The sequence below is a fragment of the Castor canadensis genome, chromosome 18, assembly GCF_047511655.1.
Source record: "Castor canadensis chromosome 18, mCasCan1.hap1v2, whole genome shotgun sequence".
In the NCBI taxonomy this organism is placed as follows: domain Eukaryota; kingdom Metazoa; phylum Chordata; class Mammalia; order Rodentia; family Castoridae; genus Castor; species Castor canadensis.
The window spans coordinates 39,772,495-39,788,807 of record NC_133403.1 but is presented as its reverse complement, the minus strand read 5'-3'; the positions used below and the strand labels follow the sequence as shown (position 1 = coordinate 39,788,807).

Below are 16,313 nucleotides of genomic sequence, written 5' to 3'. Positions count from 1 at the left end.
CAAGGCTTGGTTCATTTCTCCCCCCTGCCCCCACCCCCTCCCTTACCACCCAATCCACCCCCTCCCGCTCCCCCCCTCAATACCCAGCAGAAACTATTTTGCCCTTATCTCTAATTTTGTTGTAGAGAGAGTATAAGCAATAATAGGAAGGAACAAGGGGTTTTGCTGGTTGAGATAAGGATAGCTATACAGGGCATTGACTCACATTGATTTCCTGTGTGTGGGTGTTACCTTCTAGGTTAATTCTTTTTGATCTAACCTTTTCTCTAGTTCCTGGTCCCCTTTTCCTATTGGCCTCAGTTGCTTTAAGGTATCTGTTTTAGTTTCTCTGCGTTAAGGGCAACAAATGCTAGCTAGTTTTTTAGGTGTCTTACCTATCCTCACCCCTCCCTTGTGTGCTCTCGCTTTTATCATGTGCTCATAGTCCAATCCCCTTGTTGTGTTTGCCCTTGATCTAATGTCCACATATGAGGGAGAACATACGATTTTTGGTCTTTTGAGCCAGGCTAACCTCACTCAGAATGATGTTCTCCAATTCCATCCATTTACCAGCGAATGATAACATTTCGTTCTTCTTCATGGCTGCATAAAATTCCATTGTGTATAGATACCACATTTTCTTAAGTTGTTTAGAAATAAATAGCCAACTATGGTAACAAAACCATGTAAAGGAAATCCTGAGACAGGGCCCCCCAAACCTACGGCTATTCATTTCCACATCCTTAGAGGTTGCTATGTAGAAAAAGTGAAGGTTGAGGTGTGGGTCCTTTCTTTTTTTTTTTGTAGTACTAGGATTTGAACTCAGGGCCTACACCTTGAGCCACTCCACCAGTTCTTTTTTGTGAAGGGTTTTTTCAAGATAGGGTCTTGTGCACTATTTTCCTGGGCTGGCTTTGAATTGTGACCCTCCCGATCTCTGCCTCCTGAGTAGCTAGGATTATAGATGTGAGCCTCAGTGCCTGGCTTCTGTTTTGAGATAGGGTCTCACTGTGTAGCCTAGGCTGGCCTCAAACTCACAATCCTCCCACCTTAGCCTCTTGATTGCTGGGATTACAGGCATGTACCAACCATGCCTGGCAGTGTGGGCTGCTTTTTAAAGCAGCATCCAGACTGTATCTATTCTAATTGGTTGCAAAATCCAGGATGTTAAAGCACTAAGGCAGCCTTTTCTAGTTTCACTTGCAGTCATAGGATTGTGAGGACTGGAATGTATTGGGTAGCACACAGATTTGATGGCTTCCAGGGCTGGTCTGATGTTGTCATTTGGTCCACAGCCCCCTCAGACCTGTCCCACCAGAGACCTAAGCTCCAGAGGGGCCTCAAGGACAGTCTGAGCTCCCTAAGTACCTTAGAATCAGAGAAGGTGTGGGCAGGGTCTGTGTCTCCATGCATCAGGTTTGCTTTTTGTCCTAGTTATCTATTGTCCCCAAACTAGTGATTTAAGGCAACAGATTGTTCCTCCAGGTTGCCTGGGCAGGTCTCATTTCAGGTGTCTAATACAGTTTTGGAGCCACCAGAAGGCTGCTTCATGGGTGGTGACGTGGCTTGGATGGCACGAGATCTGGGAGCTGGTTGAGCACTTCCCCTTTTACATGGCTGGTTGTGCTTCCTCAAGCAGGATGGTCTTGGAATAGTCTCTTTTTTGGGGGCTGGTATCCCCCTTGGCAAGAGTTCTGAGGGACAGCAAGTAGAAGCTCCCAGCCTCTTAAGACCCTAAAATGGATACAGCACCACATCCATTATTGAGTAAGGCCACCAGAGCTGACCACACTCAATGGGAGGATACAAAGTCCTCAGGTCTTGAAGGACAAGGGTCAATGAATGTATGGCCACCTTTAAAACCCCACATTCTCCATCTAGGATCCAAAGGGTTTGCTCTTAGTTAGACATATCCTAGCCTGACCTCACAATTGGACACTTTGCATCCATGGAACTCTTCACGCATTCACAAACAGTTCATGGTCACAGACTCAATCTGTCCTCACAATAGCTCTGACATTGGCTGGTAATGAGGAGTCTGAGGTACAGATATTGAAGGCCCAGGACCACACAGCTTGGAATCCAGACCTAAATCTCCATTTGGCACTCAGTCCAGCCTTGGAATTCTGGTTTGTTGGTTGGCTATTCTGTCCTGCGCACCCCACGATCAGGGCCATCACGACTGAAGGAGAGGAAAGCACATTTCCCTTTGGCTGAAAATGAGGCTGCGGAGTCACGCGTGTGACGCTCCGACTGTGCACGTCACAGGACTATCCACGTGACTGCCGCAGCCCGGCTGTCAGTAAGGACTCCTGAACCCGCTGTACCGCCCTTCACTCTTGGGAAACTCCTTCCGGATCTGCCAGCGGCAGCAACTGGGCAGGATGGCAAAGTCTGCCATGTCCCGGGAGCCAAAGCGCCAGGTAGTATAGCACCTATAGGCGCAGTGCCGCAGCCGGCGGTTGGTGTCTTCTGACTCCAGTGCCAGCAAGGGTTCCTGGTAGAGCAGGAGGAGCTGCAGGGCTCCTCTGCACAGCACAAGCTTCCTGAAGAGCTCGGAGGTGGTGATGCACGGCCCTGGCTTTCTCCGGCAGCACAGCTCCTCCAGGCACTTGTGGCTTTCGGGGAGCTGGGAAGGGAGGCAGCTACCACACTGACACCAGCTGGGGCTGGCTCCAGAGCTGGGAGTCACCTGTTTGCAAAGTGGCTGCATTTCCTGTGCTTGTCCAGGAGTGGGGGGTGGGTCCTGGAGAGACAGGGACAGCTTGGACAGGTCTGTGAAGTCCATCGCAGGTCTCTGAAAAAGACCGAGTTCCAAAGCATCAGCAATGATAACTCCAAGAGCTGAGGCAGTATTTATCTGAAAATAAAGGGACCGGGATATGGCTCCGTGGTACAGTGCTTGTCAGCTGCATTTGAGACCCTGGATTCCATCCCCACTACAAAAAAGGGAGAAAACAATCACAATATTGAAAGTCGATTCCCAACATATTAGAGGGGGAACTCATTGATCATTTCAAAAGAAGCAGAAAAAAATTACTTAAAAACTCATGATAAAAACTAGCAAACGACACAGAAGAGAAATTTTTTAGGCAAAAACAAAGGTTTATTAGGATGCTACTAAAAGGGTGAGAGGATGGCAGGCCGTTACACAAAGGAGCACAGTGCTGTGAATTTTCTTCCTTTTTTTTTTTTGGTGGATGTGGGATTTGAAGTCAGGACCTCCAGTCCATTTTGCTCTGATTACTTTTTGGAGATGGGGTCTTGAGACTTACTTACCCAGGCTAGCCTTAAACCTCTATCCTCCTGATCTCAGCCGCTCAATTAGCCGGGACTACATGAGTGAGTCACAGGGCGCCCAGCCTTGAGAATTTTCTTACTCCAATATAGCATTCTTTAAAACTTATACAACTACACTGGGGATGTGGCTTAAGTAGTACAGTGCCTGCCTAGCAAGTGCTAGGCTGTGACTTCAAACCCCAGTACCATCAAAAAGAAAAAAGAAAAGAAAAACTTACACAAATATGAATAATGACATATTTGTAGTAGTCTCAGGCTTCCTCCCCGAGACAGGGAATGAGGCAGAGATGACTGCTGTTGCCACTTCCAAGCATCCTTGACTTGGGGTCCTAGCCAGTGCCCCAAGTGCCAGATGTTAGGAAGAAGCAAGGGGCCGGGGCTGTAGCTGAAGTGGTAGAGTTCTTACCTAGTGTGCACAAGGCCATGGGTTCAATCCCCAACACTGCAGAAATTTTAGAAAAGCAGAAAGATTCTCCCCATCACCTTGGTTCCAGGCATCCCGCTTCCAGACTGTGGCAGAATAGACTTTTGTTTTCAGCTACCTAATTCGTGGTCATTGGCCATGGCTCCTCAGGGTACTACACCGCCAGCAAAGCTGCTCAGCAGCCAGCCCTGCCATGGAGGGTGTGAGCAGAAAGCCTTGGAGCTCTGTTGGCTAGCATCGACTAAATCCAAACGTATGCCTGACACAGGACTTGTAGGCCATGTGTTTGCCGTGCAGCATGACTGGCATTTGCCCCAAACTAGAAGCTTACCAAATATCTATAGTCATAGCAGAATAGTGAAATTGGACATTTGCAAAATGGAAATTATATAACAAGGAGAATGAACTGTTGTCATGTGATGTCATGGCTAACTCACAAAAGTAAAATTGAGGGAAAGGAGTCAGCCACTCAGCAGAGTATATCCTGAGTACTTACTTAGTATATGACTCAGTTGTTTTGAGGCAGGGTCTACCATAGTGACCAGGCTGGTCTGGAGCTCCTACAATCAAGTGATTCTCCTGCCTCAGCCTCCCAAGTGCTAGCAATCCAGGTGTGCATCACTGCACAGCTTGTATGGCTTAATTTTTATAAAGCTCTAGAAGAAATAAGACTAATCCTTAGATACAGGTTCATGGCTACTTTTAAGGAAAGGTAGCAATTAAGTGGGGGCATAAAAGGACTTCTGCTAGGAATATTCAATATGAAAAATAGATATAAAAATATAAGCCAGGTGCTGGTGGCTCATGTCTATAATCCTAGCTACTCAGGAGGCAGAGAGCAGGAGGATCAAAGTTCAAAGCCAGCCCAGGCAACTAATTCGCAAGACCCTATCTCAGGGTGGAGGGAAAAAAAAAAAATCACAAATGCTCAAGGCATAGGTCCTGAGTTCAAGCCCCAGTACTGCAAAAAAACCCAACAATATATGTGTGTGTGTGGTGTGTATAAACATATGTATGTGTTTATTTATTTATTGGCTGGGGATGGAACCCAGGGCCTTACAGCGCCACTAAGCCACACCCCAAGCCCAGAATATTCAATTTTTTAATCTGGGTGCTGACTTCATGAGTATGTTGATTTTGTGAAAATCCATCATCAGTTATGCTTTGTGCGAATTTCTATGTATGTTTATATTTATAGTAAATTTTCTTTAAAAAAATAAGACTAAAAGTTTAACTTACTGGAATTTGTTGGCCCTCCACATCTTGCAGACTTTTTCCAAGTAGCTGCTGGTCCACCATCCGAACATGGGATTCATCCACAAAGGATATATACTTTAACGTCTAGGAAAAGAAGGTTAAAAAGTTTATCCATTTTCATACAGAATTATCAAGAATAGCCTATCTCACATGTAACGTCAGCTGTTATTCCCATTTCTCAAGTACCAAACCATTGAACAAGTGAACCTCAAACTCGCGTTAAGCAGAACGAACGATTTCTGAGCCTAAGCATAAATCCGAGGCCCTGACTCGGAGACCCAGCCTGTCCACCGTCCACTGCCTGCTGTTCGGAGCTCCAGTGCACCTGGTGTGTTGTGTGTTCTCGATTACAGCTGCTCTAGAATTACTGTCTCCGGCAAGGTATGATAGTTGCAACTTCAGTTGCTTACGTGGTCATTAAATTTTGTCCCTTCATAGGCCAGCCATGAAATGCTGGCTATTTTTAGTTGCAAAGATGAACTTTTCTTTTTCTTTCTTTCTTTCTTTCTTTTTTTTTTTTTTTTCTCTTTTTTTGAAGACAGAGTCTCACTGTGTGGCCCAGGCTGGACCCAAATTCTCAATCCTTCTGCTCAGCCTTCCAAGTACTAGAATTTCAGGCACGAGCCACCACAACTGGCCTGGCTGAACTTTTGTTTCAGTTGTGATCCCATGTACAATGGACGATGAGTTGTGCACTCAGCTGCTGAAAAAGAAGGGTGGTATGTTCTTGGATGAGGGAAACACAAAGGAACTCTTTGTTTTTAGGTATCAGAGATTTCTCTTTGGGGGGACCCATGGAGTTAAGTATAGCAGACTTGCCCAATAAAGCCCAAATTAATAAAATTTAAACAATAAGGATGAGGCTGAAATTCCCTATGACTATCCCCCACCCTAGGCTCCTTTCCAGAAGCAACTGCTGTGCCATTTCAGTGAGTGTCCAGTATCTTTCGTATGTTTGTGCACACCCACATTCACATATGTGCGTACCCAAATGCATATGTAACATACATGTAACCAACATACTGAACTAACGTGTACAGTTGTTTGTTGTTGAGACGTAAGGTTTCGCTGTGTAGTCCAGACTGGTCTCGAATTTGCAATCCTCTTGCCTCTGCTCCCTGAGTGCTGAGATTACAGGCATGTGCCACTAACCCGGGCCCGAAGTTGATTTTGTTTGTTTGTTTGTTTTTAGCCTATATATCACGCCATACAATTGTTACGCTGTTGGTGTCTCCCCACCCCCAACAAAATGTCTTGACTATCTTCTCACGAGTAGCTGTAACTTAGTGGCTGTGAACATGAGGTCGTCCTTTCTAAGTTGGAATTTCTGCTTTACTACCTACTAGCATTTGACTTTGGGCAAATTATTTAACCTCTGTGCCTCAATTTCCTCACATCTAGAAAGAGATAATAGTAGCCCCTATTTTAGGATTGTTGGGAAGTTTCAGTGAGTTAATATGTGCAGAGCACCTAAGAGAACTCCATAAAGATGCTGTCATTATAGTCTATTGCATTCTTTTTAGGGGTGCCTTATATTCCTTACTATGGATTTTTTTTTTCACCACTGTGGTTTGAACTCAGGGCATCACACTTGCTAGGTTGGCTCTCTTACCGCTTGAGCCACTCTGCCAGCCCTTTCTTGTAATGAGTTTTTTTAAGATAGGCTCTCTCAAACTATTTGCCCAGGCTGACTTCGAACCACGATCCTCCTGATCACTGCTTCCTGAGCAGCTAGGATTATAGGGATGCACCACCGGTGCCTGGCTCCTTACTATGGGTTTACCATAGTTTCTTTCACTGTTTATGCGGGGGACATTTAGAAACTGTTTCTGCACTGTGATAATCATTTATTAATTATTAATAGCTCAATAAATGTATTGCAATTAAACATCTTGTACACCTGTCCTGCTTGGGTACTTGTGGGTGGGTTTCTCCAGGCAGGTATGGAGAAAAGAAAATGCTGGGCTGTAAAGTAGCTCCCCATTTAAATGCTATCAGTCACTGCCAAAGTGTTCTGCGAAGTCATTCTGCTATTTTTTGGGGCTGTACCACTTTAATAAATGACAAAATTGACAGATTCTAGAACATGAAAATTTGTCTTCCCCACATATCGTCATCTCCATTTTTGTGTCTATTCCTCCTTAAGACCAAAGGACTCAACAGGAGATGGCTGATTGGGGTCATTCAGGGGCATATCCACTAGTAGGTTAAACCAATTTGTATACATTTTTTTTTTTTTTGGTGCTAGGGTTTGAACTCAGGGCCTACACCTTGAGCCACTCCACCAGCCCTTTTCTTGTGATGGGTTTTTTTCCATGTAGGGTCTTACCCAGCCTGGCTTCAAAACTTGATCCTTCCGATCCCTGCCTCCTGAGTAGCTAGGATTACAGGCATGAGCCACCACTCCCAGCAAATTTTTATATGTTTTTTAAACCATCTAATGGAAACTGGGGGTGTTTTAGTGTCCCATAAACACAGCGTGCCTTACCAGCTTTGGCTCCATGATTGACTCACACTTCTTTCGGTAGTAGTATTCATTGACCGCACAGGGTTCACAGAACTTGCAACAGGGGTAGACACGGGATCGACAGAAGGTGCTTGAGTATGTGTTGATGAGAAAGTCAATGAATACAGTGGCCTGGGGAAATCCAGAGAAGTGCATTGTACTTACTTTCATTTTCTTTTCTTCCTTTTTTTTTTTTGAGACAGGGTCTCCATGTGTAGCTCAGGCTGGCCTTGAACTCACAATTCTCCTGCCTCAGCCTCCCAAGTGCTGGAATTACAGAGGTGTGCTACCACACCTGGCCCTAAATCATTTTCTTAAAGCATGGTAAAGAGAATCTCTCACCAAACCAAAGTAGGAGAGGGTGGATCCAATGTACGTGACCAGCTGGATGATGTCAAATTTTCCTCCCTGCAAACAGAGCAAGAAAAGTTAGTTGCAGCTCAGGGAAATGCTCTTTGTCACAACATGCAGTTGTTGGTTCTAGCAGGGAGCAGAGCCTCATGGCATGACTGAGATGTGCACCCACCCCTCCCTGTCCCAAAGACCGTGAGCTGTCATGCTTCCTGTTTTTGCCATCCATAACGTTCTTATCATTAATATACATGATTATTTTTCCTGCAGTACTGGGGTTTGAACTCAGGGCCATGCTCTTGCTAAGCAGCTTTACCACTTGAGCCGTGCCCCCAACTCTGGCCGTCTGTAATGTTTTAAGCACACGAGCACACTAAGGGGAGAACCACTGCAGGTTGTTGTTCTCCACAGAGGGGAAGGTTTCAGACAAGCCTTCCCTAGAAGTGATGTGAGGATTCTTTGGAAGCAGAGGGAAACTTCCCCTGGGTGTCCTTACGGTCCTTCTCCTCAGTGGCTTTTCCATACCCTCAGCCCTATCTCATTGATTCTGGTGCTGCAAGAACCAATGCGACAAAAACCATATACTGCTGAGTGAGGTGTTGTAGCTGTTGAATTTCTTATGCCTGGCATCCTCTCTCTTCTTCTGGAGACAGCGCCCCACTTTTCTTTTGAGGGACCATCTTTTATCTCAGTCTGGTGTAGTCTGGTAGGGGTTAGGGGTGGAGGCGGGCTGGGGCAGGGCTGGTCCAAGATCAACCATTGAGAGTATGGCATGACTTGATGATGGTGATTGGTGCAGAGTGGACACGCAACCCATAAGGAGCCAGGAAGAGCTAGTGGCTGCTATCTGAAACTTTGCTGAAACTTCTGGCAAAGATGTACTCCCTTTTCATTATAAGATATCAGGAGCTGCCTGACACCATGTAGAGATGGCCAGCCTGAGGACAATGCTAAAATAGGAAAATGGGTAAGAGATGGAAGGAGGCAGTTTCCTCTTGATGCTGTTTAAACCCCTGGATCCAGCCCTGTCTGACTGGACTTCTTAGTTCTGTGAACAGCAACAATAACAAAAAAAGACATTTCCCCCGAAGCCAATATGAGTCGAATTCTATTTTAAACTATTTTGCAAAGGGGTTTAATTCATTCATTCTTTTAAGTATTTTTAAAGTGGAATGTTAGAATTTTTCCCCCCAATTCCATTCCATATTCTCCAGTGGTTTATCAGGACCCCCAAGGACATTTCATCGTCCTCTCTCATCCCACAAGTGAAATGCAGAGTCAGCTAATGACTATGACCCTCCTTAAAACTGCAACAATAATTAGGGCACAGTTATAGGACGGAGGTGTTGAGGATGGAAGGAGAGACTTACCGTGCCAAAAACCAGAATGTCAAAACGGATCCCAAAGACTTTGATCAGAGTCCGCTTTTCAACATTGTTTTCCTTATAATACTTGGCGTATCTGCAGGAGGACAAGGATTCATATTTAATTTACAGCAGTTTCTTTGAAAGTGATGATATTTTATGGAGAAGAAAACTAAACCAGTAGCCAATCCAGTCTTCCTTGTCTGCGTTCTGGGGCTGCTGCTATAGTTGGCAGAGGGAAGAGCACAACCCAAACCTGTGAATTACTCTCTCTGACCACCTGGAACCACTTCTGTCATCACAGAGTGATAGGAAATGGGCTTTTAGTTTAGGTTAACATGAACAAATTTTTAACCAGTATAGGATTAACAAAACGCAGAGGAATTAAAAAAAAATTCAAGTAATGTGATTATTTCTTAAGGAGGAAAAATAGGTTTGACTTCTAGAATAGAAGCAGCAAAGGAGGGAGGGTCAATTTTGGAAACTACTGGGCTGGGGACAAGTGCACCTCGGCAAGCTGTCCTGTCAGTATTTTCTTAGAATTTGTGTTTGTTTAGCATCCATTAACCATGGAGCCAAACTAATGGACAAATTGTTTACATTTCCCCTGAGCCCATGAAAGTCATACTGCAAACTCTACATCCTGTCGTGAGTCTGTACCCCACAACCACCTCATCTATCAAGCTCTCACACTCCAAGCCAGTGTTTTTCCTGCTCTACATCATCTAGGGCCACGTAGGGTCGGGGCCAGGGAGGTAGAGACTGCCCAGGTAACCTGAGCCCCCTGACCCTATCCAGACTAGCCGGCCTTGGCCTTTATTGTTCAGCCAGCCTTACCTCCTTTACCCACAAGAATCACAGGGATGGTTCTGGGCCTTGCCCTCCCTTTGCTCCCACCTCCTGGCCAAACGTGGTGCTTTTGCCTGTGGCCCTGTGTGGCAATGACCTGCCCACTCTCATCTCTTGAGATATGTATGAAATAAATTCCTTTACTGTCTTTGGTCTGTCCACATCATCACTCAGTCAGTAAGACCTGGCACAAATCACAACTACTCCAAATATGTGCTCCAGTCAGAAAAGTGATTTAATTTTTCATAAATAACTAGGAAGACTTAAACCACATAACTCATAAAACTTTTAAATTTGTCCCTCCCTCTCACCACCTTTTGCTGGTTGTTTTTAAGAGAAAAATATGTGTTTTATTTCTCAGTTATTAATTTACAACTTATTTACAGGTTTAGGGAGAGAAGAAAACAGAAGACAGATCCTTTGTTAAAATATAGCAGGGAACTTTTTTTAAAAAGCTCTCAAAATCTGATGCTGAGATCCATAAGATCAACGTCTGTTTCTGGCTGGAGGAGTTTCAATTTCTTTGCATCTGATTGTCCTGTCCCAAGATAGTTCTTTCTTCTGCTGTTGAGTGTTTTGGGTTTTTTTTTTTTTTTCTCAGTACTGGGGCTTGAACTCGGAGCCTTGAGCCATTCCACTAGCCCTATTTTTGTGAAAGGTTTTTTGATATAGGGTCTCACGAACTATTTGCCCAAGTTGGCTATGAACCACAATCCTCCTGACCTCTGTTTCCTGAGTAGCTAGGATTAGAGGCATGAGCCTGTGGCTATGTGGTTTGTTTTTTAATACATGAGCAAGCATGCAAGATTATAGGGTTGGCATAATCTCACTATGCAAACTGGGAAGGCTAACTTTGGAAGTACATGAATTTCTGCTTCCAAAGTCTTTAGTGGCTCTTAAACTGAGGGCAAGATTCACTTGGGGAGAATATGTTCAAAAGGCAGGCTCCTGAGCCTGAACCCCAAAGAATGGTTTCAGAATGTGCGAGATATTCCTAGGGACCTGTATCTCTATCACAGAGCACCAGGTGGTCAGTGGGCCATGCTCTGAGGAACACTGGGCCCTGGATCAGAACATTGCAATGGACTGAATAGTAACCACCAAAGAAGATGTGTCTGAGTACTTATCCCCCAGGACATGTGAATATGACCTGGAAATAAGGTCTTTGCAGATGCAATTAAGGAACTCAAGATGAGATTACCCTGGATTTAGAGTATTACTAAATCCAGTGACTGGCATCCTTCTAAAATAAAGGAGATAGAAATTTAAGACAGAAACATAAGGGAGAAGGCCATTTGGATATGGAGGCAGAAAATGGAATGGTTTAACCATGGGTTAAGGGACGAGATGCCTGGAGTCATCAAATGCTGGAAGAGGCAAGAGAGGTCCTCCTCTAGAGCCTTTGAGGGAATGTGGCCCCTCTGAAACTTGATTTTGGACTCTGACCTCTATGAGAGAATAAATGTCTGTTTTTTTTAAGCCATCAATTTTGTGGCAACTTGTTATAGCAGACACAGGAAACTAATACACACTCATACTTGTTCTGGACCTAAGAAGTACATCATGCATTCTGTGTGAGCCTGCCTTACTTCACTCTTGTAAATCAACTTGAGGTGTATCTTTTTGTTGAGAACAAAATTCTGTAATGTGAACGTCTTCACATTACAGAATACTTCCTGTATTTTAGAAAGTTACATTTTCTCATTTACCTCATATAACCTATAATTTCCTTCTTTTTTGTGTGGCTATTTGAAAATAACTCTGGCTTACCCGTCAGATCTCCACAATTTATTTTGGGCCAAAGATTTCTTCTGGTGCTTATTCTAGACAATTATTCACTAAAGCTTTATTCTAAAAGCCTATCTGCATCGCAACCTCCTCAGAAAGCTCAGATCCCTCCAGGAGCTGATGTTCTTAGGCTTAGCTCAGAGACTTGAAGGACGTTTGCTAACATCTCACTGGTACATTGCTTCTGCTGACTGCTAAAAAGACAGCCTGGAAGGGCAGACAGGGGACCGCTGATCCTGTCCTCTTTTCTTGCTAATGGCTATAGTCTATTCAGCAGAGCAGCAGGGGATGATCAAAAGTTACCTAAACTAGGAGCTGCTTTCTGGGTCCTGGATGAAACTCCAATGCAGAATAGGCAAAAAGCCTCAGGCAGCTTTTGAGTCAAGGGTCTCAAACTCAAATGCCCACAGGGACCAAGCAGATAACAGAGGTGAGTAATGCAGGCCAGATATGGCCAGATATAGGGACATAAGGAGTGATGGGAACAGTGATTAATGCAAAAAAATAAATAAATAAAAAGAACCCAAAAACCACGCCTTTTCTACAGAGACTTTTGGTACTCAGCGATAGCCAATGGCTGACTTATGGGATATGGATGGACCCAGGGGTAGTTTTTTTTTTTTTTTTTTTGAAAAGCAGGAAGTCTGGATTTTTATATAGAATATCTCAAGTTAGTATAAAGAAACCTGATGGCTTGAGCAGACCCACAAGAAGTCAGTGAGAATGCTAGCAGGAAGGCTAGGAAGTTGTATATGTGTGCAGTTTAAATTTAAGCAAATATTTTAATCATTACCTAGGATGGGTAGGAAGCCCCTCCTAGAGTCAAAATGGAGTCAAGAAAAACATTTAAAGAAAGTACATTTGGAATGCCAGATGAAATAGTCTAGACCAGCACTTTTTTGGTGGAGCTGGAGTTTGAGCTCAGGGCTTTGCACTTGCAAAGCAGGTGCTCTACTGCTTGAGCTACGCCTCCAGTCCATTTTGCCCTGGTTACCTTGGAGAACTATTTGTCCAGACTGGTATTGAACAGTGATCTTCCCAATCTCAGCCTCTCAAGCAGCTGGGATTGCAGGTATGAGCCACTGCACTGGGCTAGACCAGCACTTTTCAATCTTTAATATACACATGAATTTCCAGGGGCTCCTGTTCAAGTACAAATTTTCATTAAGTGTTTTGGGGGGTATGCTGTGATGTTCTGCATTATATCAAGATTCCAGGCGAGGTCCATGGTACTTGTTTCCAGGACTACACTTTGAGGATGGAAAGCCTAGACAGTAGTTCTTAAACTTGAGTGACCTGCAGATTCCCCTGAAGATTTGTGGCAATGCAGATTGGTGGGCCCCATCCCTGGACTGTCCCAGGGTGGGCTTGGGAACGTGCATGTCAAAGTCCCCATGTGATGCTCACATTGAGGGCCACACAAGAATCACTAGAATCACTAGTCAAGAACATAAATACTATAGGGATTCACAGATACTACAATGTTTTCCAGCTGCTTTCCAGAACTCGGGCTTGTGTCTGCTCAGCTTGTCCTGTGACCTTGAAAACCACATCCTTAAGAAGGGAGCCATTGCTATGGGGCTCCACGCCCTGCTTAAAGAGGCCTTCCTTGGTCACATCTCCCTCATCATACTACCGTCTTCACAGCACTTACCATCGCAAGAAATTGTCTATCTGGCCAGGCACAGGTGGCTCATGTCTGCAATCCTAGCTACTCAGGAGGCATAGATCAAGAGGATTGTAGTTTGAAAACAACCCCAAGGCAAATAGTTCCCAGTATCTCAAAAAAAACACAATACAAAACAGGACTGGTGAGTGACTCAAGTGGTAGAGCACCTGCCTAGCAAACCTAGCAGGGGTGAGGCCTTGAGTTCAAGCCCAAACTGCCAAATAAAAAACTGTCTACCTGGATTTCTGTTCTATTGAGATATAATTTATATACCCTACAATGCACAAGTCCTAAGGGTTTTGTTCAATGAGTTTGACAAATGAATACCCCATATAATCTGTACCCCTATCAAAATTCCGTCGTCCTGTTGCACTTCGAAATCCTTTTTCTGCTTAGCTTTCCCTGGCTCGGGGAGTTAACGCTGGGCACTTAGCTGGCGCTGCCTCTAAAGAGAAAAACTACTACACTTATGACTGGGATTTTATGCTCAATAGTTCAGAGACCTGCAGGCAGACTACAGACGGTGAGAAAAGGTGTGGAATCTCTTGTTGGTACTGATTGGATTCGTCACAAATTTACCAAATCAAGAATTCCAGATAAAGTGTTTCAGTCTTCACCAACAGATCATGAAAAATATGGTGGGGATCCACAGAACCCTCATAAACTGCACATTGTTACCAGAATAAAAAGCACAAAAAGACATCCATATTGGGAAAAAGATATAATAAAGATGCTTGGCTTACAAAAAGCACATACACCTCAAGTTCACAAGAATATCCTTTCAGTGAATGCAGAACTGAAAGTGGTTAAGCACTTGATAAGAATCAAGCCCCTGAAACTGCCACAAGGACTTCCAGCAGAAGAGAACATGTCTAACACGTGCCTCACGAGCACTGCGGAAGTAGTAGTGCAGTGGTATCTACAGCCTGTGGACCAGGAAGCAAAGTCCTGATGTCACAGCAGCTTCACGTTAAAAAATGCAAATCTTTTTAATTACCATACGTTAGTAGTACAAGGGGTTTCATTGTAATAATTTTGTAGATGTGTATGGTGTGCTTTGAATAAATTTATCCCCTCTATTATATTCCCTTAAGAAAATAATTTTTATTTAAAGTTGATGAGAAAGTGTTTTCATTAAAATATATTTTAAATCCCAGAAAAAAAAATTCCATCATCCAGAAAGGTCCGTTATCACAGGAAGCTCTCCTGTACTCCTTTCCAGCCAATTCCTGCCCCCTGCCCTCAGCCCAGAAACCACTATTCTGTCTTTTATCTTTATACATAAATGAGTTTTTCCTATTCTTGAACTTTATCTAAACGACATCATGGAGTATGTACTCATTTAGGTCTGGCTTTTCATTCAACCTAATGCCAGCCTAGCAAGAGTACAGCCCTGAATTCAAACCCCACACTGCCAAAACAAACAAACAAAAAAGCCAAACACACATGTGCACGCGCGTGCACACACACATGTCTGTGGGACTGTTCCACCTGTATTGTCCCATGCATTAGTAGTTCAGTTCTTTTTTTTACTTATACGAGCTAGACTTTTATTGTGTAAATGTAGCACAATTTATCAAGCCATCTGCTGCTGGACGTTAGGTTGTTTCTGGTTTTCAGCATTTGTAAATGTATGTGTGGACATACATTTTCATTTCTTGGGTAAATACATAAGAATGGGACCATGGACTTTCTGGATCATAGGGAAGATATATATTTAACTTTATGGAAACTTCCCAACAGTTCCCTAGTGTAATTATATCATTTTACACTCCCACCAGGAAAGTAGGAGAGTTCCAGTTGCTCTTCTCCTTGCCAACATTTGGAACTGCCCATCTTTTAAAGTTGTAGACATTCCAGTGGGAATATGATTGTATCTTATTGTGTTTTTAATTTATACTTCCCTCATGACTAACATTATTGAATTGCTGGAAGTTTGTACTTACTCATATTTTTGTCTGTTTACCCCACTAGAATATAATCGCTATGGAGATTATCACAGAACCCTGCTTGGCAGTTTCAGGCTCTGGTAAATCATCAAAAACGTTAAGGTCAAGTGACTATTTGGACAGAGATGTAGCAGCAGGCTGATAAATTGATCTAGACATGAGAGGAAAGGTAGAAACTAATTCAGGATGGCAGAGGCTCCCTACTGGGCAAGGATCAGGAGTAGAGGAAGGAGCTGAAGAGCAACCAGGTAGCATAGAGTTGGTGGAGAGGAACCTAGGGGTACAAATGAACCAGAACTTGAGTGAATTCTTAGAGTTGAAGTGCAGAAGCCAGAAGCACACGCCATGCACTACAAAGAAACTATAAAAAGGTGAAGAAGCAATGCAGCCCAAGATATAAAGAGTCTTTAAAATATTCTTAACATGAACAAGGCCCTTAGTTCAATGGCCAGCACTGAAAGAAAAAAAAAGTTCTTACCAAGGGATGTCCAATCAAGATGAGTGTGAGCTTACACTCAACCTGTGATTTTACAGCAATGCAAAAGCAATCTGCATTCACTAGGTACCATACTTCAGATTTTGAATTTGGATCTTTTCCTGGGCTGGCAAGGTAAGCTCCCATTCAGCCATGTGAGCAGAAGAGAAAACTACCACACTCTGCAGTGCACTGTATTTCTAAGCTAGAATGTACAGTAGCTTGAGTGCGATCAGTGCACTCTCAACCTAGGATGTTTTCAAGGTAAGATGGGTGTATCCAGATGTGACCCCATTATAAGTTAAGGAGCCCCACTACTCCCTCATACACTTAGAAATGCAAGGTAAAATAGTTTTTAAAGGTTGTATGAATACATTACTGAGCTCAAAACAAGAAAAGGCA

The 16,313-nt window shown here is 43.7% G+C and overlaps 2 protein-coding genes and 1 pseudogene across 6 annotated transcripts in view; 2 read left to right on the top strand and 1 right to left on the bottom strand.

Annotated features, from left to right (window-relative positions):
* The window catches only part of Ift81 (intraflagellar transport 81), a 172,120-nt gene that overhangs the window by 22,131 nt on the left and 133,676 nt on the right, over positions 1–16,313 (top strand). The window lies entirely within an intron of this gene.
* The window catches only part of P2rx7 (purinergic receptor P2X 7), a 46,933-nt gene continuing 31,342 nt past the window's right edge, over positions 723–16,313 (bottom strand). For 4 of the 5 annotated variants that reach the window (XM_074060868.1, XM_074060870.1, XM_074060869.1 and 1 more), the window contains 5 exons: positions 9,188–9,278; positions 7,809–7,874; positions 7,449–7,598; positions 4,943–5,044; positions 723–2,776 (listed from right to left, as the gene is read on the bottom strand). In XM_074060868.1, the coding sequence (XP_073916969.1) occupies positions 2,279–2,776; positions 4,943–5,044; positions 7,449–7,598; positions 7,809–7,874; positions 9,188–9,278 (907 nt within the window). In that variant the 3' untranslated portion in view covers positions 723–2,278. The other variant, XM_074060871.1, reaches the window with a different exon arrangement.
* LOC109701529 (large ribosomal subunit protein uL30m pseudogene) lies at positions 12,516–14,482 on the top strand (annotated as a pseudogene).